The sequence below is a fragment of the Spea bombifrons genome, chromosome 11 (genome assembly GCF_027358695.1).
Source record: "Spea bombifrons isolate aSpeBom1 chromosome 11, aSpeBom1.2.pri, whole genome shotgun sequence".
Taxonomy (NCBI): domain Eukaryota; kingdom Metazoa; phylum Chordata; class Amphibia; order Anura; family Pelobatidae; genus Spea; species Spea bombifrons.
Genome location: NC_071097.1, coordinates 9765188 through 9791424, shown reverse-complemented (window position 1 = coordinate 9791424; position 26237 = coordinate 9765188). Strand labels below are relative to the sequence as shown.

Here is a 26237-nt window from a genome sequence, read left to right as displayed (position 1 = left end):
CATGCGGCATTTAATTGACAAGAAAATAAAAACATTGGTATAAAATATTTACATAAATTACATTACAAAATACCATTATGACAACTTAATAGTGATATTTTTGTCATGTTTCCTTCATCAGAAAAAAAAGACCAGGCACTGTATTTATGGCAGAGAACACAATCTGAGGTAGAAAAGCAACCTGGTTTTACCTCTCATTAGACTCAGAACTCCAAGACTCCATTCATCTGAACGTATGCCGCCTTACAGGAAAGTGTAAGCAACCACAAGATCCTTACTTACAAATAGACCCAGTGCATAACTCCCTTCATCTAGACCCACATGCTGTCAGCAAGGATGCCTGTCAATGTGCCAATGTCAGGGAAGAGGAGTGTTTTTGAAGCATTCATAAGGTAATGGGAATGTCTACTATTTAACACATTGATTTTAAATTAAAAATGGCATAACCATGCTTTTAAGTCTAGCATATGTCATGTAATTTTCATTAATATATATTAGTGGATCATCTATAACCAATTCTGGATCAGAAATTGTAGTTGGCTCAGACTGTTGCTATAGGTACAGCACCGGTAAGAAGCCTTCAATGCATTGCTTTTTTTAGTAATTAAATTATGATTTAATTCTGTATCTAAAATTACAGAGAATCATATTGTCTAAGGTATTAATGTTACAAGTCTGTAATTATGGATATCCTTTAACATTATAAAGTTAGTCTTATTACGAAATGGTGTTCGTGTGTAAACAATGCTTATGTTAAGGTCTGAAGACAAGCCTGCAGCATGCAATATGGTTTATGACTGCAAAATATATATTCTTGGCTTTTAAAACTTAACATTGATTATAAGGTTAAATATGTTAACTTCAATGTATAAAATATGTATACATATTTTAAGAAAGTAAGTATTAGTTATGATATGTTTGGGATTGGGTCTAAAAACTGATTATGGTACAATGTTTGAAAATGTATCTCATGACCATAGCAACCAAGGGAATGTCCATCTCATTCTGCTAGCTGCTATGCTGGTAAGACCTTATTTCAAACTTCAGAAAATTACTTTTCATACTTTAACCCAATTATGTCCCACTAAAGTTAATTGTTTTTACAGTTGGGTGAGGCCAGTAGACAGGTAAAGCCAGCAAAGTAGGTGAATTATGGTTGCTTGTAACCAGTAGACTCAATGCCTAACACAATATGCCAGGTGAATCTTCCCAAGTCATGTATCTGGATAACTGGTTTATGGACAGGAACAGCAAGTTAATACATACACAATATGAGGTAAGTGGAAATCGGCTTTTATAGTATCTTGCTATAAAGTTAACTGGTAAGTCAATTAAGTCTTTTTCTTTGTTCATACAACAAATATCTGTATGCACATGAACCATCTGATGAACACATATTTTATCCTCTACATTACATTAATTCTAGTGAAAGGCCATAGATGAATTGATGAGGTATTTTGTTGGATGTCTCTATGTCATGTTTGATGTACTAGCAGTTGTATGCAATGTTTAGGGATCAGGTGTCTTAAGGATTTTCTACAACAAATTATTTTCTTAAAAGATTAAACATTGTTATAATGGGGTCTTCATTTCTTGCCAAATTACTTTCAATTAAGCTTCATGTGATATTGGCATAGCTTTCCATCAATACAAACATGTAAAACATTGACTTTACGGGATGTTTTACATGGAATCTGAATTTTTACATCAAAAACAGCCGATTAAGGCCATTTAAGGTTAATCACTCTTCTTTTGTGTTTGTTCTTTTAAATATGACTTACAGAAGAAACTACAAAAGAGTACCAAGTAACTTGTGTACATCAAGGTTGACCAGAATATATTCTGCAGTGTACTTGCACATGCCCTGTCCTGCATCCATTGATAAACCAGAGCATTGACCAAAGTACCCATAAGCATCTGTAAGATTTGGGTGATTGTGATAAACATAGCAAAGGGCCGTGGCACCTGAATCCCAGCTGCCCGCAATGTATAGTATGTATACATAAAGGCGTGGACAGTGTAATTCATGGTCATGAACCAGCCCCCACCTGCCACCATGTCTTTGTACGTGTACCAAGTGTAAAGCAGCACTGTAATATGGTGATACCAATGAAGAAAGATCAGCCTTTGCTTTCGCAGCACAATAAACAGAGTGTCACCTTTGAAAGAAAGAAAGGTTGAGTTAGACTTGAAAATTTTATGCTCTTATCAAATTTGTACATTTTTAATCATTCAGCAAACATTTTCATCAAGGAAAAATAAAAGCAAGTCACTTTCAATTTGAAGTCTGGGACAAAATGGGGAGATAACAGGATAATAAGATAATGAGAGAGACATCCAGGGAATATTTGGGACATCAGAATGGTAATAAAGAAATATGACGGTGCCTTCTGGTGGGGTGCAAAAATATGGGCATAACATCAGCAGGGTCTTTGTCACATTATGGAAAATGCCCCAATAAAGGATTCCTGTGGCACATAACACTCTGTAGAGAACAAATATTGCAGAGAAACACCAGATACTTGGGGGGAAATTAAAGGATTTTCTTTAAGCTTGGAAATTAAGACAGAATAAAATTGTCGTTATTAAAAAAATAAATAAATAAAAAAGGAAAAATAAATATTCTTAGTGAAACAAGGGTAAAGAAGTACAACAATGAAGAAGAAGAAAAAAAAACAAAAAACAAAACAAACCAGACTTACCAAGCTCAGGCACTTTACTCAAGACAAAAGCATAGGCCCAGAATTTGCTAACAGGCCCATTATAAAATCCACGGTCACAGACCGATTGCTTGAAGCCACTGGTGATAAGTAAACTTCCCAAATACCAGCCAGTCCGGATGGCCCCAATAATACTGGAAATAAAAAGTGTTTGCAACGAAATAAATAAATATTTCTTGTGTAATGGCACAGGGCATTTCCCTTACGTCCTAACTGGCAGCACAAGAGGGGTATTACTGCCTCTGTGAACAATTAGGACAGGTGGAAAATTAATGATTTACACAATTAAATAAGCAATTAACCCCCTTTGCCCCCCCCTATAAAGGGAACTCCACCCCTAACCACAGTGTGCTTTTTTCTGTCCTTTGGACATATTGGGACAGGTGGTGGTCTCTGACTGGTTTGGATGTCTCCTCCCAGCTGCTTATCTTCATGTCTGCTGATCTAGTCTGTGATGTTCTGGAGTTTCTCTATGCCTCCCCTGTACTAGTTTTTGCTGCTGAGGGGAGGAATCCATTTCTTTTCCATCAGCAGCAGTAGTAATCCCTTAGAAAGTTTGTTCTTACTTGGATTCCTGATTCTTTTGTGGGGTCTGACGTCACTTCCGGGGGCGTGGCTTCCTGTTTTGGCTTTCTGCCAGTGTATATTAACCTGTCAGTGTCCTTTAGGCTGTCTCTTGGTACATCTATTAAGTTAGCCTTCCTAGAGTCTCCTGTCTATCTTTTGCTTTGTGTGTTATCCTTCCCTTGCATTTTCAGTCTCAGGGTAGGTGTAACTAAGAAGATTTTTATGTTTAATAAAACTCTTTATATTATTTTGGTCATCTCTTTTGCAGATGTCATCCCATACTCCAGCGCATCCTGCTCCTGAGGGGGTGCAAGTCCACTGCCAAGCACAGGCATTTTACCTGCCGCGGGTGTGATACACCTCTAGAGGATGCTTACCCTTATAGTCGCTGCTCAAGTTGCAGAGATCCCCCTGAGGCAGAACCCAATATACGTGATATGATGATTTGGGTTAAAGATTTTTGTTGGATCAAATCAAGAGATTTGAGGATTCACTCCAGATAATGAGACCTAGGGCCCAGTCCCCTCCTAGGGTGGTCCCTATGTCTGAAGACGCTTATCTCACTGTAGATGAGCTTGACTCTTCTGAAGAAGAAGAACCTGCTTCATCGTTCTGGTTTCCCATTGAGAAAACCCAACGGTTACTAAAGTCCATCCGGTCGGGGGACCAGGATGTTGACCCTAAGGAAGCTCCAGAAACCACCTCTAGAGGGCAAAGGGCCTTCAAAGTGGATGAGTGTCTCATTAAGTTAATGGAGACTGAATGGAAATTCCCGGAAAAAGGTCCGGTTATCACCAAGCGGTTCCGCTTAATGTAGACCAGCAGGGCCCATGGGGTCCTCCCCCTAAAGTCGATATGGCCATCACCAAAATGTCCAAGAGGACCGTGGTACCGGCGGATTATGGATCTTCTTTACAGGATGCCATGGATAGGCGCGCAGAGTGTTCCTTGCGCCGCAATTATGCGGCTGCTTCTGCCTCAGCTTCTGTGGCTATTGCCTCTAGTGAGGTTACTAATTTTCTGCGCACCAGAATGTCTCAAATACAGTCGGATATCGATGCAGGTGTTCCAAGAGACGATATCTTGAAGCAGTTTAAAACAGCTCAACTGGCTGTGGAATTCCTTTCGGATGCTGCGCCTCAACATCTGAAGCTAGCCTCCAAATCTATGGCGCTATCTGCTGCTGCAAGGAGACCCCTATGGTTAAAACCCTGGAAAGAGGACAACGCCTCCATATTTTTGCTTTGTGGGTTGCCTTAAGAACCTGGCAAGCTGTTTGGCAGTGAGCTGGACAGGATCATGGAGGGCCTTTCTGACAAGAAAGGCAAATCCCTCCCCCAGCAGGATTCTAGAGGGAGGGGCAGACAGTCCAGAGGATCCACGTCCCAGGGACCTTCTAGATCCAAATGGCGTCAGGGGACTCAGAAGAGAGGAGCAGGTCGCTCCAGCAGGTCCTATGAGAAGAGAAAGGACTGGCGCCAGAGAGTCCGGCGGTAACCCCTCCTCCAGTGCTTGACCCCCGGGTGGGAGGTCATCTATCTTTTTTTCTGGAGGCTTGGGAGAGGTCCATACCAGAACCTTTTGTTTCCCTACCTCCTCTGAATTTTGTTCGGACAAGGATTCTCTCGCGCGAGAGGCTAAGAGTCCTAGAGGCTTCTATCCACGCCTATATACAGGAGACTGGCGGATGATCATAGATCTTCGCTATTTGAACAGTATATCTTACTGCCGGGAGACGTGATGGTCTCTATAGACTTGAAGGACGCTTACCTTCATGTTCCTGTTTGCCAAGCCAACAGGAAGTATCTGCGTGTGACTGTATCCCTTTGTGGCGAAGTGAAACACCTTCAGTTTGCTGCCCTTCCCTTCAGAATCTACTCTGCTCCTCATACCTTTACCAAGGTTGTAGTTGGCGTGGTAGCAATCTTGAGACTAGAAGGCCTAGAAATCGTCCCATATTTAGATGATTGGCTTCTGAAAGCCACTTCCACAGAAATTCTGTATTCTCATCTTCAGCAGGCTCCGGCTTTTCTCCACCAGTTAGGGTGGATACTAAACTACCAAAAGTCCGGGTTGGTTCCATCCACTTCCAGGAGGTTTCTGGGATTCATAATCGACTCGACCCGGATGACTCTCTCTCTCTCTCTCGACAGACACAATCGGGTTGTCAGAGCCGCCAGTTCTCTAAGGACCCCTCAGTCGGTGTCCATCAGAACGCTTATAAAGATGTTAGGGCACATGTCAGCGACTGCAGATGCAGTCCCTTGGGGCCTTTGGCACCTACGCCCTCTCCAATCAGAAGTTTTGGGCATTTGGAATCACAACCCATTAGGGTTGAACAAAATGTACACCCTGTCTCCTCAAGTCCGTCGCTCCCTCAGTTGGTGGGAGCATCTGAAAGACGGGAGGTCCTTGATTCAGCCAGCCTGGATTCTGTTGACCATGGACGCATCCCTTCTAGGTTGGGGAGCCCATATAGAGGACATTCCAGTACGAGGTACTTGGTCCCGTCCAGAGAGCCTTATGTCTTCGAACTTCAGAGAGCTCAGAGCAATCAGATTGGCGCTCCTTCACTTTGCTCCTCAAATCCGCGGCAAAGCGGTGAGGGTTCGTTCAGACAACATGACGGCGGTTTATTACATCAACAAACAGGGTGGCACGAGATCTCGACCTCTTCTCAAGGAAGTGGGATGATCCTATCATGGGCAGAGCAGAACCTCTCCCACCTTTCTGCAGTCCACATTCGGGGATCTCTCAATGTGGTAGCGGACCGTCGGGGTCTCAGTGTTCCAGGCGAGTGGTCCCTAAACCAGGAAGTATTTCATCAAATTACTCTTCGGTGGGGAATGCCAGAAATCGACTTAATGGCTACGAGGTTTAACGCCAAGGTGAAGATCTTCTGCTCCCTTTACAGGGAGGACAACCCTTGGGCGATAGATGCTCTGTCCATCCCTTGGAGGTTCGGGCTAGCTTTCATCTTCCCTCTAATTTCCATGATACCAAGGGTATTGATGAAGATCAGACCAGACCTCGATTATTGCAATAATTCCATTCTGGCCAAAGAGCTCATGGTTCACCCAGCTCATGGGGATGAGTCAGGGTCTGTACTGGAAGCTTCCAATATCAGAGAACCCTGTGTTTCTGGGCACAGGTTCTCGCCTAGATCTGAGAATTCTCAATCTGACAGCCTGGAGATTGACAGCTCCCTATTGAAGGATAGTGGACTCTCTTCTGGGGTCTTTGGGACTTTGTCTCATTTGAGAGCAGTGTCTACTAATAGAGCTTACAACCGGATTAGATGCTCTTTTTCATTATGGTGTGCGAAGAACTAAGTGGGTTTCTCAGATCCCCCCCATGTCCCAAGAACCCCTTATCAGGAGGTTCCTTAAAGGAGCCGAAAGGTTAAAACCTAAGATCCTGAGACCAGTTCCTCAATGGGACCTTACTGTCTTGCTCAGGGGGTTATGCTCTCCCCCTTCGAGCCATTGGAAAGCGGGGACATGAAGTACCTTTCCTGGAAGGCTGCCTTCCTAGTGGCGATCATCTCTGCCAAGAGAATTGGTGAGTTGCAAGCTCTGTGTGCCTTTGAGCCTTAAACCCTATTCCTGCCTGATAGGGTTCTCCTAAGGTTCCTGCCAGCTTTTTTCCTTCGTTTCAGAACATTAATCGGGTAATTTCTCTACCTGTTTTTCACCCGGATCCTTCAACAGAAGAAGAATCTCTTCTACATACTCTTACGTCTCCAGATGTCTGCAGATCTATCTACAAGATCCGGTGTCTTCAGGAAAGATGAAAATCTCCTTCTACAGTTTTTTGGCAGGAACAAAGGATCTAAAGCTTCTAAACCATCCCTGAGCAGGTGGATTAAGGAAGCCATCAGAGAATCCTTCTCAGCTCAAGGCTTGCTTCCTCCCGTCTTTGTCCGCGCTCACTCTACCAGAGCGGTAGCTACCTCTGCTGCTGAGAGGGGCCTCATCCCTCTTCAACATATTTGTGCTGCAGCCTCCTGGAGTTCTAACTCCACTTTTATAAGCTATTATAGGCTAAATTTTAGACGTTCGGAAGACACTGCCTTCGGTCTTCTAGCTACTTCCCCTCTTGTGCTGCCAGTTAGGACGTAAGGGAATCGTTACTTTCTAACGATAATTTGTTTTCCCTTAGTCCTAACGGCAGCACACTAATATCCCTCCCTCTTATATTTTTTATTATTCTTGTTATAGCACACTGAGGTTTGGGGTGGAGTTCCCTTTATAGGGGGGGTAAAGGGGGTTAATTGCTTATTTAATTGTGTAAATCATTAATTTTCCACCTGTCCTAATTGTTCACAGGGGCAGTAGTACCCCTCTTGTGCTGCCGTTAGGACTAAGGGAAAAGAAATTATCATTAGAAATTAACGATTATTGCAATGCTTTTCTCATTTTACCTGCCTTTTATACAGGATGTCAGGGAAGAACAGATTATTAAGCTAATGTTTGAATTTATAAACCATTGGGGTTCCACAAAATGTTAAGACTTTTTCCCCCTTAGGGAAAAAATGATCAATGAGCTATGACAGATAGTTTATGAATGAGTTGTTTCACACAGTGAAAACAATAGTTTATAGGCCTAACAAAAGTCAATAAATGCTGTGCAAATAGAATCATGTATGCTATATGTTTGGTGGATGTGGGCTTTATTATAGTAACAAATATTTTAGAAAATAGGCAGATCATTTAGGTTGTGTATTGTAACAGAAGCAGAAAATAAATGAGTGAAAACCACAAAAAAAAAAGACCTCCCCCGGGTTATCCCCCCCCCATATTAAGAATTTTAACAAAAGATCATCGCATTTGTTAGATCAGGTTTGATCAACTGTTTTTCCGTTACATCTACTCTTTCTCAGGGGGCTAACCCGTAGCCAGCCCCCCCTTAACAAAAATTTCAACAAAATGTTACCGATTATGATAGCTCCGCGTTAGATCAGGTTTGATCAGACCAAATTTTTGTTAGTTTTAGCCTAATTACTGAGATTTGGATTTTTTTATGGATTTTGGTAGTTATTCGTTTGATCCGTTAAGATCAACTGTTTTTTCGTTAGATCTATCACGCAGGAGGCGGTATTCACAATCCTATTTTGTGTGCGGGGGATGGGAATACATACGGGTTGGCCCCCCTCAACTGATATTTGGAAATTTTTTAATGGATTTTGGTAGATATGACTCTGAATAAACAGTTCTTGTACTTCTCCCTGCAGCTAGTGATTTGGGTGACTGGAGAGACGGCACTTTGGAGTGTGCCTGTATACAGCTCACGTAAAGAGAAAAGGGCTGTGTTTGTATAGTGTATTATAACTTAACTGTTTATTTTCTGTGTGCCTACCTTACCCTATTATGTTTCCTGTTGCACAATTAAATAAATACAAAAAAACATATGTGGTGTAATGAGAATTAATGCTGCAGCACCTTTTGCTAGAGATTGGTAACCATATAGTTGCATGATAAGTGCCCATATGCTCCTTGTGAATTACCCTGGGTAGGCTTCTCTTGAAAAATAAATCCTTTTGTGGGGTTTTTTGAGCTGGTGGGCTGCTATACAGTCCCAAAGCAGACACAGGCTTCAGAAAATAAAAATTGAAAGTTTCAAGTTTGAAAATAGGGAACGGTGATGTTCCAATTTTGTCTCCCGTAGTTTCCAAACAAACAGAAACTTCACTGCATGTTGGGTTTTACATTAATATATTTTGGTCAACTTAACTAGTTTGGGGACAATTACAATATAAAAAACAGTGTCTTTTCAAATGTGTAGTTCATACTAAAATGCTGTACTATACATCTAAAAATGGTATCAAAAGAAAGTGATGTGCTTGCAAAAAACAATATATAAATTGTGTGGGTGCACAAAAAATTTAACAAGGAAAATCATGGTTGAGGAAACATAGCATAAAAAGGTTGATTTTCAACCTTTTTATGCTATGTTTCCTCAACCATGATTTTCCTTGTTAAATTTTTGTAACCTGTAAGGTTTTTGGGCACGATACACCATCAGTGTATATAGCGGTATAGAACAATATAAGCTTAGTACATTCTAATTCGCAAGTGAGAAATAAGCCAAAGTTATTACATTTGTCTGGACATATCTTTTTCACAGCACGCACTTACCTAAACAGAGCTAGAGTAAAGGACCAAAGGAAGAGTGGCCTACGAAGTTCAAACCTCCTCCTCTCTTTCATGACTCGCTGACCTCCAAATATCAGGGCAGCATACAGCAGGGAAAAGAAGAAAGATTTGCTCCTGTGGGTGTAGAATAAGTTTCAGCTTCAACTAATTTAGCTCATTTTGGAAAAAAAAATGCATGTTTTATGTTATAGATACTATCTATAATTTAACGATAACATTTTCAATGCGAGAAATATATACGTGCGCACATGTGAGTAAAATAATGAAAGCATATACAAAAAAAGTATAAAGGAAGGCTACGGACAAGGAGACCTTGGTGGGATCAATGACAAAGATTGTGTGTAATGGTGAATCACTAGTCTACGCTGAATCACAGAACAAAATAGCAAGCCGTGCTACAGGAGCATAACTAGGTAACTACTGGGAACTAGGGTGGCGCTCAGCTGTGAAGCGTGCACCGCGGCAGAGCGGGAAGACGGACGCCTCCCGCTCCCACCGCAGGACTCCGGCAACAAGGCAAGTAAGGATAGGGGGTAGATATAGTGATAAGGGGCAGGGGGGAGATTTTTTTCCCTTTCTTTTTTTTGGGATGGGGGGGCGCCAGAGGAGTAGTCCGCACAGGGCGCCAGAACATTTAAGGCCTGCTCTGGTTAGGGTCTTGCTTTAGCCAGGGATGTATTTAAGACTAGCCCCCTGGAGAGTTCAGATGGCCAAGCCATTGTCATATGACATGTTTAGTGATGTTGTCTTTAAATTATGTGGAAGGGGTTCTGTTTTTGGGGAGGTGGGTACAGGGGGCAACCTCTTCCCCTGGAACAGAGTGGCAAGTTTCCACAAGTACCAGAGACTCAAAAGACTGTGGAGCTCTGATACAGATTTGGGGTTACTGCATTTTGAGAGGAGGTTTATGTGTGGTGTTACACGCCATCAGGTCAGGACTTATAGGACAGAGACCTCCATGGCCAGTATTTGCACCTGGATCAGAAATCCAGCAGGTTTTGTCCAGAAGTCAGGAAAAAGCCTGTGTTTACGATCCTCCACACAAACTACAATAGCAACCCCCTACTGGGTTGAGGTGGGCTGAGTGCAAATACTGAGCCGTGTGCAAAGGAGGACCTGATGGAGAACTTTGTGTGGCTTGCTATGTCTATTGTAAGTAAAAAACACCTTTTACTGTTTAAATACTGGTGTGTAAACTGAGTCCTGTTTTCACCTCAACACGAGTGCTGTCTGATGCTTGGGGTGGGCTGCTATGATCCTTTATTGTCCGTTTCAGGACAATGGTCACACTGTGTAGCTAAGCTTCGGCTAGCCACAGTGCCAGCGCAGCTCCAGTTCTGGAGAGAGTCTATTGGAGACCCTGCCATCTTGTGAGAGGCAAAATCTCTCACACTGGGGTGGGTTTTCTGTGTAGCTGAATGCCTTGTTAAAGTCATGATGTGCCAAGTACGTCAACTCTGGTGAATGGCTTAATATTGCTAACCCAGCATACTAAATGTAAAAATGCAGCAGTTTTGAAACCATAGTGTATGCCCTATAACTGCTGGGGAAGCATATTAATTATGTATAACAGGCATTTCCAAAATGAGGACACCTGAATTGTTTTTACAGTATTTTCTGCCAAATTAACCAATTCTGTAAGGATTCAGAGAAGAACATTTATTTTGTATTTGTATCCTCTAGTTTTTACTAAATTACTCATACTACATTGCAAAAATTTAAACAAATCGCTCCCGAGCTATATTTAAAGGTACAAAAATCCCTTGGCACTGAAGGGGTTAAGTTTTCCCATTGTTTGATGTACCCACATATTATAAATATTTTTTCGGAAACAATAGGGCTTTCGTTTGAAGCCATACAAAACAATCAATTGTGGGTGCTAGTGTATTTTATTATGATTTTCTTAGAACTTCTACATGGTAGAAGAAAGCCTCAATTCATGTTTGGCAACATAAAAATTATGTATGTGGGTTATGTCTGTAATGTTCTAAAGGGCCACATCCATCCCTTATATAGTACCCTATTTGACTTAAAGGATTTGGGGTAGTGAACACAGTCAGGGGATTATACTTTACATCCAGTGCTACAGCGATGGGATGTAAGGGCTTTTTAAAAAAAAATATTTTTATTGGTTATCAGTGCAATATGGATAGAGGTCAATTTCTGGATCGCTGATACATGTTATGTATGCCAGTGTTGTCACAATGTAATATTTAATTTTGGTAAAATAAATACTTTTTTTTCTCTTTACTTTTTCTTTGTGGGAAGAGTGTGAATCACTTACCTGAGAATTTCTTTCTTTTTCTTTTGGGTAGCATGTAGTAGGAGAAAAAGCGCCACCTATCCAGGTAGGGCAGAAAATTACCGCCTTTGCTTGATTATAAGACAACTCCCCATAATTTGAATATTAATTTAGAAAAAAGAGCCTGAATATAAGACTACCCTATAGGAAAAAAGGTATTACTAGTAAATATTACCTTATAAAATATCCCTTGTCTTATATTTGAGGTCGTCTTCTAATCAGACCTCAAATAGAGGTCTGATGACAAGACTAAGATCCAGATCCCCCACAGCGCTGCAGGGGACCTGGATCCTTCTCTCTGACAGCCTTTGATGCTGCCGGCACTTCCTCTGGGGGCTTCTATGACGGAGCGCCGGCATCACATGACCTTTTGGAGCTCAACCATTAGAAGCCCGGGCGGAATTGTCATCAGCAGCGGGGGTTGTCTGTGCGCATCCCGCACCCAGTGAACGTTTGCGGGATGCACACACGCAAGCTCCACTGCTGCTCAGTTTTTATTAAATATGAAAAAATAGTTTACATGTGAATTAATATTTACTAATAACTTTTTTCCTATAGGGTAGTCTTATATTCAGGTTGCCCCCCCCTAAATTAATATTTATATTTTTTTGGGGGGGTCATCTTATAATTAGGGTCTTATAATTGAGCAAATACGGTAATTCACATGTAAATCACATGTAAACTATTTTTTGCCATCCTGCCCACACGTTATGCACATCTGCCCACAGTTATGCACATCTGCCCCCAGGCTTGCCACTCTGTTTCCCAAATACGCATCATAACCCCTTATATGCCACTCTGCCGCCCAGATATGCCTTATACCCCCTATATGCAGGTGGACATCTGTGTGATGCGTGTAGACAACCTCCTCTTCTGCCGAGGATTCTATGACTGAGCACTGGAAGGACTTGTCACGCTGGCGCTCCATCATAGGAGCCCAAGCGGAAGTGCCGGCAGCAGCGGAGGTTGTCTGCACGCATCGCGCAGACATTAACCGGCTGCCAGAGGGGAGGATCCAGGACCCCTTCAGCACTGTGAGGGATCCTCCCCTCTGGCAGCCGGTTAATGTCTGTGTGATGCGCGCAGACAACCTCCGCTTCTGCCGGCACTTCCGCTGGGGCTTCAATGATGGAGCACCGGAAGGTCATGTCATGTCGGAACATGGTCATAGAAGCCCCAGCAGAAGTGACGGCAGCAGCGGAGGTTGTCTGCACGCATTGCGCAGATGTCCACCGGCTGCCATAGAGGAGGAACCAGGTCCCCTGCAGCCCTAGGGGGATCTGGATCTTAATTTTATAGTCAGACCTTTATTTGAGCTCAGATTATAAAAGGAACTCGAATATAAGACGAGCGGCATTTTCCTGCTCATCCTTATCCTCAGTGAATAACAAAGCGAAACTTAAATACAAAATGTTACTAGGGTGGGTATTGTGTTACAGGGAGATCGCAATGTGAGAATTTTTTGTTTCCATGTCATTCCTGGTAGCATGTAGTAGGAGATATAACAAAGCAACAGGGAGGAAACAAAATGACAGCAGAAATGTCAGCTAAAGAAGACAAAAATAGTTTAGCACATTCTTCCAAAACTGCTGCCTTACCAAACCAGATTATAGACATGCCAGCTGCTTCTGCCCAAGATTTAACAAAGTCCCATTAGCAAGAGTACATTGGTCAGGAGAAGGTTCCTTTCCAGCCCATGTAAACTTTAGACAAAACAGTTGGGGCGCAGAACATAAAAGGGGAAATAAAAATAATAGTGCAATATTGCAATCAGACACTAGATGGAGCGTATAGCAAATAAATCCACTCACAAACGAATTGATAATGTCAAGCCCATCCACAAATTTCAGTGTAAAATTGTGTTTAATTGCTTCATAAAATCTGGAAGACAAACAGACTAAAATGGTGTGGTATCTCGGGTATGTTGGAATAAGGAATCAGGATACACTTACAGTTATGTCTGGCACAGTATCGATCTCTGTGCACATAAGCATGTAAAGTCCCAAAGTCCATCAAAGTCCGAAGTAGTCCAATAAAAACGCTTGTCCTAAAGTGGCTATCGTCTACTTTCTGCCAAAAATACACAATAATTTAACTGCTCCTCCAGGGAGACCAAACATTAGCGGCATCAATTCATTAACAAGTAACACATCACAATACGTAGATTCCTTCCTCCAAAAATTATGTACCTCGGGTCCCTTCATATGTAAGGGATACTAAATATTTTACAACATACAGAATGGTCCCCAGAGTATCTCTGGGCCACAATAGACGTGTCTTCCTTGTACACGGTTATTCCTCACAGTTCGGTGGGTTTACAGGCTATACATAAAGTGTTAGAACGAGACAAGAATATGGATCCTCTACAGAACCAGTTTATTTTAGAATGTATAGAATTTATTTTACAACAGAATTATTTCTGGTTCGAAGATCAGTTTTATGGCACCGCGATGGGGACCAGATTCGCACTCAGTTACGCTAACTTATATGTGGCGGACTAGGAAGCAGAGTCCATATGGTCCAACAACCCTTTTTTGGCAAATCTGGTCCTCTGGTGCCGCTACATAGATGACATCCTTATTATCTCAACCTATTTATGTCCCACATGAATGCTAACCACCACAATTTCCAGTTTACCTCCTGTATTAATAAAAATGAAATCAACTTTTTAGATCTTACACTATATATACACGAAAATCAAATACACTCGAGAACCTATTTCAAACCTACAGATGGAAATGGTTTTATTGACTATTCCAGTTGTCACCACCCAAGCTGGCTGCGAAATATACCAAAAGGCCAAGTGGCCTGCATTTGCAGAAACTGCACAGATGAAAGATTTCATAGCTCAGAGTGGACAATTATAAGCTAGATTTGCAGAGAGGAGCTATCCACAAGAACTGCTAGACAGAAGTTTTAAATCCATAAAAGAGAAAGAGAGAGATGATCTCCTAGGTAGCAAAAAACCTCAAACCAATGAAACCTTTGATTTTGCCTTCTTAACAAAATATAACGATAAGGCATTCATATTTAAAAAAGCTATGCAAAAATGTTGGCCTATTTTAAAGCAAGACTGTGTCCTAAAAGACCACTTACCTGAAAAACAACATTATTTACAGAAAAACTGAGAACCTTAAATCTATTCTAGCCCCCAGTACTCTACCTACGGTGCCACACAACTGTAAATAAAACCAGGGTCCAGGACACACCAGAGAATGCATCAGAGATCGATACTGTGCCAGACATATCCTGATTCCTTATTCCAACATACCTGAGATACCACACCATTTTAGTCTGTTTGTCTTTCAGATTTTATGAAGCGATTAAACACAATTTTACACTGAAATTTGTGGATGGGCTTGACATTATCACTTCGTTTGTGAGTGGATTTATTTGCTATACACTCCATCTAGTGTCTGACTGCAATATTGCACTATTTTTATTTCCCCTTATGTTCTGCGCCCCAACTGTTTTGTATATTGATGTTCCCACACTTGGAGAAATAGTGTTATTTGGGAAGCTGCGAACAAAAGGGAAGGATTATTATTATATCACTATATTCACCCATAACCTTTGGGGTTTCTTTTCTTTATTCCATATAAATTTTAGAATCAGCAACATAATACAACTGGCAATAATGGTCCTTAACTAGGGTCTTCAAAGGTAATCTGGACAACTTCTACAGGAAGTTGACCTATATAAATAAATGTCAAACATCTGCATACATCTAACCCGTAGAGTCATTCTTTGGATTTGGGACAACACTGACAAATAATCTGGTTCAGAGAGTGGAATACTTGAGACACCACAAACTGGAGGTACGGTTCTTAATGTAGAGGGCTACTTAAAGAACCCATTCTTAAAGATTAAATACTAGTATGGTCAATGGAAAAGGGACTAGTGTAGTATCTACTAGTGAAATCCCTTCTGAAAGACATCTGATATTTAGCTGACAGAAACATCACATATAGTCAATGTTGATCAGTACAGCAGGACAGTGCTTAGATGAGCATAGGTATCATCCGATTTAGATCCAGCACATGTCAAAACTTAACCACTTGCAGGGAAATGGCCATAAACAGAACAGAGTTTCTGCTGAGAAAACCTGTCTTGAAATTTTCTGAGCTCTTAAACTTAGTATCATGCACGACACGTGATTCTGACCTCTCCTTTGCCGTTCCCTGGCAGTACGCACAGTGATTTATGCTGAGGGCCAGGAAAGGACATGTCCCGGCGCTCAGCATCAACTGCCACTGAACAGCGATAAGGAGCACAGAAGCCAAGCTCTGGCATTAACGACATTGCGCTCAAGTAATGTTGGGATAGTTAGAGGGAGATCTGTGATCTCCCCAACCCATACTACCTAACTGTGCGAGGGACAGCCCTGATCCCCCCCCCTCTAACCCACTAAGCTCTAAGAGGGAAAAGAGTGACTAAGCACTGTCCCTCTTTTCTGGACAAAGGTAGAGCCCGGCAGGACAGCAGGATTCAAGACCACAGCCCTGACAGCATTCTCCGGGGTCCAGGACACACCAGAGAATGCATAGTGCACATAGCCCTACATGACCGTGCGCAGTAAGCCTTCCCAGTGACTTAAGATATGGTGGTGCGGGAAGCTTGAGAGAGAAGGCTACCGCACATGCACAGCAGCAAATACTTCTCAAGTTCCGCTCCTGATGTCTTGATTTGCCAGGGTAAGAAAGTTGTAAGGTGTGCCAACTGGCTCATTGGGCAGCCACCGCCTCTACATTTGACAGAACCAGACTGATTGCGCCCTCAGTGTCCGAATTCGGTGTGGGGGCAAAAAATAACCTAGTGGGAACAATTGCCCCATGTAGTGAGGTCTATCGCAGGCAGGAGGCCTGCAGAGGTAAGCAAGCCTAGGTAGATCCAGGCAGGAGGCCTGGTGACATAGGCAGGAGGCCAGTCGGAAAAAGGTAGGCAATAGGCCGGCAGAGGTATGCAGGCCCAGGGCAGGAGGAGTGTGATGGAACTCTCAATCATTGGGGCCCCTGGAGAGGCCTGAGAGCCAGCCTCCTCTCTACCGACTATGGGCCCTGGCCTTGTAAAGACTTCTGTGTGTAGGCACAGGGGTCCGTTTCTACTGATTTTTCCCCTGGTACAGGTTTTTCCATATTTCCTAAATATTAGAGGAATATCTGAGGACTGTGGAGTGCTGATATTGATTTGGGATTGTTCCTGTACCTTGCCAACACAGATGATGTTTTGGAATTATTTATTGTATGTCAACTTTTCCCTGTGTCTCCCCATGTTTTCAGCTACCCCCAGAAGTATATTGTCTTATCACTTGCTGAGGGGATTATGTCTGGCAGACAGCCAGGTTGCAACCAGGAAGTGTCAAGTTATTTCCCCATACCTCCCCCCATTGTATTCCACTATGTTGAAAATTAATTTATGTCTGTATTAAAAACCCCATGTGTAACTCTGAATAAACAGTTCCTGTACTTCACCCTGCATTAAGCTTCGGCTAGTGATTTGGGTGACTGGAGAGTTGGTGCTTTGGAGTGTGCCCATATACAGTTCTAGGAAACAAGAAAGCAGCTATTGACGGAGGTACCCAGTCGGGAGTTTTATAATTTTCTGCCCTACTTGGATAGGTGGAACTACCTGGAAGGCCACAGGAGGACAGGATACACCCAGCATGTCCTATGTAGACCCTGCTGGGATCTCTGATTGCTCCCCTGCTGGCCAATCGCCCACATTGCAATCAGCAATGCAAGGCCACAGAGACTTGTTTGCTGCTCAGCGTGATCAATGCAGGGAAGATCAGAGGAAAAAGAGAAACGTTTTTCACGTAGCATATAGCCTACTAAAAAAAATTGGTCAAAAATGTTTAAAAAAAATTAAAAAAAATATGGTAACATGTAAAAATCCCCACTGTCACCAAAAAAAAAAATTGTTTTTAATAAGCAAGTCCTAAAATTCTTTATCTTCAAAAATATTCCAGCATGGAAAGAGTTAAAATATTGGCATTACAAATGCCCATAGGGTAGTATTAAAAAATATATGAGTTGATGGGGTAAATTGAATTGGCCGGGTTCAAAGATGTCCCAAATATGGGACATGGGGCAGATGTCTAAATGGCAAAAAATACACACCTCACAAAGGCGGCATTTTACCTCCCAAATAACCCTACAAACCCATGCATGGGGGGTATCACTGCGCTCAGGAGATGTTACTGAACATATATTGGGGTGTTGTTTGACACGGACATACACCAGGAGCGATACATTTATACCTGAAGTACAACATGTGTGAAAAAAATACAAAATAAATTTACTACCATAAAGTTTCACAAAGGGTGGTGGTAAAATTAGTGCATGGAAAGGGTTAAAATACCAGTATTTCAGATACCTTGGGGTGTCTAGTTTTTGAAAATATATGATTTGAAGGGGTAAATTGCATTGGCCGGCTTCAAAGATACCCGAAATGGCACATGGGGGGAAGAATTACCAGATTTGGACAAAAAGGTTTTGAAATAGCAAAACGCTACCTGTACTTATTGCCCCATAACGTGCAGAAAAAAGCAAAAAAACATAAAAACATTGGGTATTTCTAAACTCAGGACAAATAGTAGAATCTATTTAACAGGTTTTTTCATTAGTTTTTGCAGATGAGTAAAAGTTTTCTGTTTAAAAAGTGAGAAAAAGTATTTTTTTAACAAAAAATCCCCATATTTTATCATTTTTTTTATAGTAAATTAGATGATATGATAAAATGAATGGTATCTAAAGAAAGCCCTGTTTGTCCTGGAAAAAACAATATATAATATGTGTGGAAGCACGAAATGAGAAAGAAGAAAATCACAGCTAAACAGTAACACTGAAAAACGTTAAAAGAGCCATTGTCCCTCAATATACTAGGAGTAAAAACCCCTATTGTCCTTAAGGGGTTAAAGAACATTCAAGTTACATACAAATGTAACTTCAGGAAGGGTGCAGGACAATCAGCAAGCTTGTTCTATTGGTTTATTGGTTGTTATGGAAACTACACAACATTTCACAAACTGTGTGTGTGTGTAATTATATATATATATATATATATATATATATATATATATATATATATATATATATATATATATATATATATATATGGTATATAGCACCCCGGCTTATTCTTTCAGTAAGATAAAAACTCGATAAACTTGATACCTAGTAAGAGCACTGTGTAAACAAAGAAGTTAATCTTACAACACTGTAAGACACCTATATTACTTGTTGTGGACAATTTCCAAAGATACACTATATACTCCTGTTGCTTCGCGCTATATATATATATATATATATATATATATATATATATATATATATATATATATATATATATATATATATATATATATATCTTTTAATATAACAGATTAGCAACCTCAATGCCACTTCATCACATCACTTACCAGTTCTCCTGCATCCACCGGATGGCCCTCTCGTCATCAAAGCGTCTTTCGAAGTCATATTCTTGCAGAAGGACCGCAGACACATTGCGCTCCTCCATGTGTGCCAGTGGATCTTATTACTCTAATTTTATCAGTAGTAGTTAACTCACATGTGCACACCTGCTGCGCTATCGAAAGGATGACTTCAGACTAGCACAGAGAAGCCGGTTCAACCAGTCAGGTATATGCCACGCCCATTTGACACTCCTAGCCTTGCAACAGCCAAACCTGTGTGTCGAGAATTGGAGAACTTTTAGAATCACTGGCAACGTGTGTATTTGTGTGTGTATATGTATATGTATATGTATATGTATATATATATATATATATATATATATATATATATATATATATATATATATATATATATATAAATAAATATAAAACACACATTATATGGATTTATGTTTTAGCCTGCTGTTCTGTTACCTGGCTTAGTACCTAATTGCAAACCTATGCGAAGTCTCCACCAGTAGGTTAGAAGAAGTTTATTGCCATATTTTATATTATTCAGTGGTTGTACCTGTTTAGTAATTTATATGAATACATCTCATGTACCTCATAAATTGTGTGTTGCACCCATTGTAAATCATTAAGTAAATCTTATAGTAAAACACAGTGACCTATGTCCTGCTAATTCCTGTTTCTTAGTAACAGACATTGCATGTGTTTGTGTGGTACTAGTGGGCGGAAATTTCAAACATTTGAGAAGGTACTGGAATTATTTGACACTCAAAACTATTGCCTCAGGACAAATGGCTAAACTACTAATCACTTGAAGAGACACTGTGTCTAGTGTCAGTTACAACCTGTTGTTGGGATGGACATTTTAATAGAAAGACAGTCAAGCCAACCTTTGCATTCTATTATGTTTAATTAGGGATTACTCTAGCCTTGGTGCATACCTCCCAACATTTCAAAATGTGAAAGAGGGACACTTTAAAAAAAAAAAAAAATTCTCGCAGATTTTCACCAATACAAGCAATTGCACTTTAAAATGTCGCGCTTGCATCGCCACTTAAAACATGCTTTATTTTTGTTAGCACATATTAAAAATAACCAACACATTGAATTGAATTCCTATAAGGGTCAGCCAGACATACGACTTCCGTGATGCTGGCTGAGCGTCATGGGAAGTGCAGCAACAGTAAAGCTGCAGATGCTAGCTGTGAACTAAAATTCCTATGATTCTCAGCCAGCCAGGTGTCCACCATAATGCTGGCTGAGCATCATTGGAAGAGTAGTCCACAGCAGCAGAGATTTTTTTTTAAATTAAAAAAGGCTAATGTTAGCCTCCCTCCCAGGACCCCTACACACTGCCTTTACACACACCTACCCATAAACAGACATATACACGTACACATGTACACGTACACTGCCCTCACACAAATATACACGTACACTGCCTTCACACACATATACACCTACACGGCCCGCACACACACACATACTCGCACACTGCCCTTACATGCACACATATACACGTACACTGCCCTTACATGCACACAAATACTTGTACACTGCCCTTACACACGCACAAATAATTGTACACTGCCCTTACACACGCACATATACACTGCCCTTACACACACACACACACATTGCCTTTGCACACACACATATACATGTACACTGCCCTTTGATTTTGGAATCAAAAAATTTGCTACTGCAAACATTTTTAGATGAAAAAGTTCCATTTTATTCAGTGGAACAAAACCGTGATCACATAATTCTTCACGATACTCTTGTAAGAAACTTTTATAGGTGGGGTATAAGGCATTTCTGGAGGTAGAGTGACATCAGTGGCGACTCTAGAAACAATATACAGGGGGGGGGCACACAAGATACCACAGTCAAACTGGGGGGGCATTAATAATTTTCACCATTAAATCATACCACTGAAAAAACACACACACACATTATATATATATATATATATATATATATATATATATATATATATATATATATATATATATATATATATATTGTAGTTACAAGATTCTGCCACATTCTGTTTTTTGCATTCGTATACACTGGACTAATCTGGCTGGATTAGTCCAGTGTATACGAATGCAAAAAACAGAATGTGGCAGAATCTTGTAATACCTTTTTTTATTGGACTAACAGTATTAAAATACCGTATTTGCTCGATTATAAGACGACCCTGATTATAAGACGACCCCCCAAAATCTAAATATTAATTTAGGAAAAAAACAAAAAGCCTGAATATAAGACTACCCTATAGGAAAAAAGTTTTACTAGTAAATATTAATTCATGTAAACAATTTTTTCATATTTAATAAAAGCTATGATTGAGAAAAATATATATTTTTTTTATTTGCCAACCTGCCCCCCCCCAGTTATGCACATCTGCCCCCAAGGTTGCCACTCTGCCCCCAGAAATGCCTTAATCCCCCTTTATTTGCCACTCTGCCCCATGATGTGCCTTTTAACCCTCTATATGCCACTCTGCCTCCAGAAATGTCTTATGCCCTCCTATATGCCACTCTGCCCCATGATATGCCTTTTAACCCCCTATATGCCAGAGTGGCATATAGGGGGTTAAAAGGCATTTCTGGAGGTATATATATACCTTGCTTACAGCAATCAAACTCCTATCAAGCCAAGGCAGCCAGTACATGCTGGAACCTGGGGATTTTGGGAGTTTGAGTACAGCCTCCCTATGCCATGCTACCACCCCACCTTACACATCCATGCTATCACACACACACTCATTCACAAACATTTAAATACTCATTCATTCCATTAATCACACATACACACACATGCTCAAACCCCCCCCAACCTGAACTGCAGATCTCTCACTCGCAGACTTCTGCAGGGGCCCAGCTGTGCGAGCAACTTCTCTGGCCCCGCCCCCAGAGGAAAGAGGGGGAGGCAGAATTATGTGACACTCTGCTAGCTTCCTGCTGCTAATAGAAGAGACGCTGCTCGGGACCAAAGCACCGGTTAGCAGCCTGGCCCCAGCAGACATTTTTTGAGGTCTAATTAGAAGACGACCTCGATTATAAGACGAGGGGTATTTTTCAGAGCATTTGCTCTGAAAAAAACCTCGTCTTATAATCGAGCAAATACGGTAATATACGGGCTTTCGGGAGTCCTCCCTTTATCAAGTCAAAAGCATTTCTCAAAATGCTTTTGACTTGATAAAGGGAGGACTCCCGAAAGCTCGTCTATTATTTTAATACTGTTAGTCCAATAAAAAAGGTATTACAAGATTATATATATATGTTGCCAAAAGTAATGTGCTATGGAATGATACTTTTGTTATTGGACAATACAATACTTGATCATTCAACATGGGAAGCCTGAAGCCACAATTTAGTAAGACTAATCCTTGAAATCCTTTAAACAACACAATACCTTAACTTTTGCACTAAATGTTTCAGGGCCTAATATTAGATCCTGCTGCTGATATATATATATTAGCCTCTGCTGCCCAAATATATTAATATTAGCCCCAGTTGCCAATATATATATTAATATTAGTCCCTGCTGCCGATATATATATATAAATATATATAAATATTAGACCCTGCTGCCAATAGCAGGTATAGATCAACACATTAACACACAAACCCAGCTTTGCATGTATAGATCAATTGAAATTCACTTGTGATCTCAGCACTGAAGGTATATATCAAATAAACAGAATCAGACATACAAATCCTGTATTTGCAGGTATACAATAATAATATATGAAACGTAGCATTGCAGGTAGAGATCAAATCAATACATGGAAACAGCATTGCAGGTATTAATGAACTGAACAAGACATATAAACCCTGTATTTGCAGGTATACATAAATAATGTATGGAAACATAGCATAGCAGATATGGATCTACAGAAGAACACACAAACCAAGCTTTGCAGGTACAGATCAATTGGAATTCACATAAAAACACGTCATTAAAGTTATATTTAAAACCCCCTAAATTACAGGGATAGATCACAGGTTGCACACCCCAACCACACTGCCCACATAGAACCTGGCCAGCACCCAGATAACACACATAAGATTTGCCATCTTTGTCCCATATACACCCTGCCTGTGCCATCTTGGTCCCCAAGGCTCAAACATCCTGCTAGTGCCATCTTTGCCCTTCCACAATTATACATCTATGATGCACACAATCACATTAACTCATGCTCTCCCTCATTCAGACAAATCATCCACATATTAACTCATGCTCTCCCTCATTCAGACAATTCATCCATTTTAACAAACTACACCCCTTGGAGCTTCAAATGAGGGGCTACATGTATTTCTAGGACAAAAGTTGAGTGCACAAATAATTATGGAATATGTCGCTTTGGCTTGAAAATATGTTTTTTCTAACCATAACGACATGTTCATTTGTGTCTTTTTGCACTCCAGGTTTGTAGTAGAAACACATGCAGCCCCTCATTTGATGCGCCAAGGGATGTCGTTTTTTGCAAATGTGTACTTTTTGTGCCATAATTTAACTTCCTACGTGAGCAGTAATGCCACAAACCGCCCAAACCAAAGGCCGCCGAGGTTGGAACACTTCAAACTGAATGGGCAAAAAGACCCATCTACACCGGCCAAACAAAGGATCCATTTGATCCATCTAGCCACCGTAGAGCCCGAAATCGGCCAAAAAGGAGAAACATAAGAAACGAACAAAGGACCCGGCAACGGCGAAGACAAGCCCGCCGTGGCCGAGAGGTAACTTACATCTGTAGTGGGGAAATTAATGGAAACAATGTTAAAGGAAAGGATTGTTGAACATCTGAAGTCACATGGGTTTAGAGATCAGAAACAACATGGGTTTTCCTCAGGAAGATCTTGCCAAACAAATCTTATTGATTTTTTTGATTGGGTTACTAAAGTAATTGATCCAGGTGGTGCAGTAGACATTGCGTATCTGGATTTCAGTAAGGCCTTTGACACTGTCCCACATAGAAGACTTATAAATAAACTGCAATCTCTGGGTTTAGATCCCAATGTTGTTGAATGGATTAAGGAGTGGCTGAGTGACAGACAACAGAGGGTTGTAGTCAATGGCGTATATTCAGAACAAGGTCTTGTTACCAGTGGGATACCTCAGGGATCTGTACTTGGACCCATTCTCTTTAATATTTTTATTAGTGATATTGCAGATGGACTTGATGGAAAGGTTTATTTGCTGACGACACAAAAATTTGCAACAGGGTTGATGTTCCTGGAGGAAGAAGCCAAATGGCAAACGATCTAGGTGTCAGGGTACCAGTGAATCAGGAAGGAGGCAAAAATGTACTGGTCAAAATGTTTATTAAAATAAAATAATAACAAGAATCCAAAACATAAGACAAGCGGGTGGTCGTAGAACAAGCCAAGGTCAGGAGCCAGAACGGGTAGCCATACGAGCCAAGGTCAGAAGTCCAGAAATCCACGTAGTCCAAAAGCAGGCAGGAGTCAGCACCAGAATGGGAGTCAGACAGGCCGGGTCATACACAAGAATCAAACACTGGAAGGAAGCACGCACTCACAGGTCCGGAACCACGAAAGGGCAACCAGCAACTGAACTAGCTGGTTAATATAGTCACAGCCTGCAGGAAGAGGAGGGGTTAACTTGGACATAAAGTTGGAAGAGGAAGGGGCCGCGGCCTAACAAACAGAGAGCCATGAGGAGGAAAGCCAGTGCAGGTAGGCCGAAACCCTGACACTAGGTAAACTGGAAAAATGGTCAGAGCTGTGGCAATTGGCATTTAATGTAGATAAATGCAAAGTAATGCACCTGGGGCATAAAAACCCAAGGGCAGAGTATAGAATATTTGGTACTGTCCTAACCTCAACGTGTGAGGAAAGGGATTTAGGGGTAATTATTTGTGAGGATTTAAAGGTAGGCAGACAATGCAGTAGAGCAGCAGGTAATGCGAGCAGAATGCTGGGTTGTATAGCGAGAGGTATTAGCAGTAGAAAGAGGGAAGTGCTCATGCCGTTGTACAGATCACTGGTGAGACCTCACTTGGAGTATTGTGTACAGTACTGGAGACCGTATCTCCAGAAGGATATAGATATGTTGGAGAAAGTGCAGAGAAGGGCTACTAAAATGGTTTATGGATTACAAGATAAACCTTACCAGGACAGGTTAAAGGATCTTAACCTATATAGCCTGGAAAAAAGACGTGACAGGGGGGAATCAACAAGGTAAAGGAAGAGAGTTTATTTAAAAGGAGAAATACTACCACAACAAGAGGACACAAGCATAAACTAGAGGGGCAAAGGTTTAACGGTAACATCAGAAAATATTACTTTACGGAAAGGGTAGTGGACGCATGGAATAGCCTCCCGGCAGAGGTGGTAGATGTTAATACAGTGAAGTCATTTAAGCAGGCATGGGATAGGCATAAGGACAAGCTAGATATAGGATAAGGGCAAGTACTAAAGGAAAGTAGGGCTGAAACAACTAATCGATAAAATCGATAATAATCAATTATGAAAATCGTTGGCAACGAATTTCATCATCGATTAATCGAATCGATTTTTATCGATTATAAAAAGAGGTTTTTTTCAGAGCAAATGCTCTGAAAAACTCCTCTCCTTATAATAATCCGATCTCAAACAGAGATTGGATTATAACACCGGAATCCATCTGGATTCCGGTGTTATAATCCAATCTCTGTTTGAGATCGGATTATTATAAGGAGAGGAGTTTTTCAGAGCATTTGCTCTGAAAAAAACCTCTTTTTATAATCGATAAAAATCGATTATCGCTGCAGGAGACCTGGATTCCCCTCGCTGTCGGCCGGTCTCTCACTTCCGTCTCTCTCCCCCCTCCCATACACCCCTCTGACTCCCCCTCTGACTCTGCCTCTCTCCCGGCTCCGTTACTGACAAGGACTTTCACTGCAGCTTCATAGAAGCCACAGTGTAAGTGAAGTGCAGTAACGGAGGCTGTCTGTGCGATGCAGACACTCACAGGCTGACAGAGAATCATCCTCTCTGTCAGCTGGTGGGGGTCTGCATCGCACAGACAGCCTCTGTTACTGTCAGTAACGGAGC

The 26237-nt window shown here is 41.2% G+C and overlaps 1 protein-coding gene across 1 annotated transcript; it reads right to left on the bottom strand.

Annotated features, from left to right (window-relative positions):
* Positions 1-894: 894 nt before the first annotated feature.
* On the bottom strand, positions 895-19340 carry ELOVL3 (ELOVL fatty acid elongase 3). Its single transcript, XM_053450935.1, has 4 exons — positions 19165-19340; positions 9425-9556; positions 2703-2854; positions 895-2159 (listed from the first exon to the last, which is right to left on the bottom strand). Exons 1-4 carry the CDS (start codon positions 19260-19262, stop codon positions 1738-1740), a joined length of 804 nt encoding a protein of 267 aa, XP_053306910.1. The 5' UTR covers positions 19263-19340; the 3' UTR covers positions 895-1737.
* Between the last annotated feature and the right edge of the window lie 6897 nt (positions 19341-26237).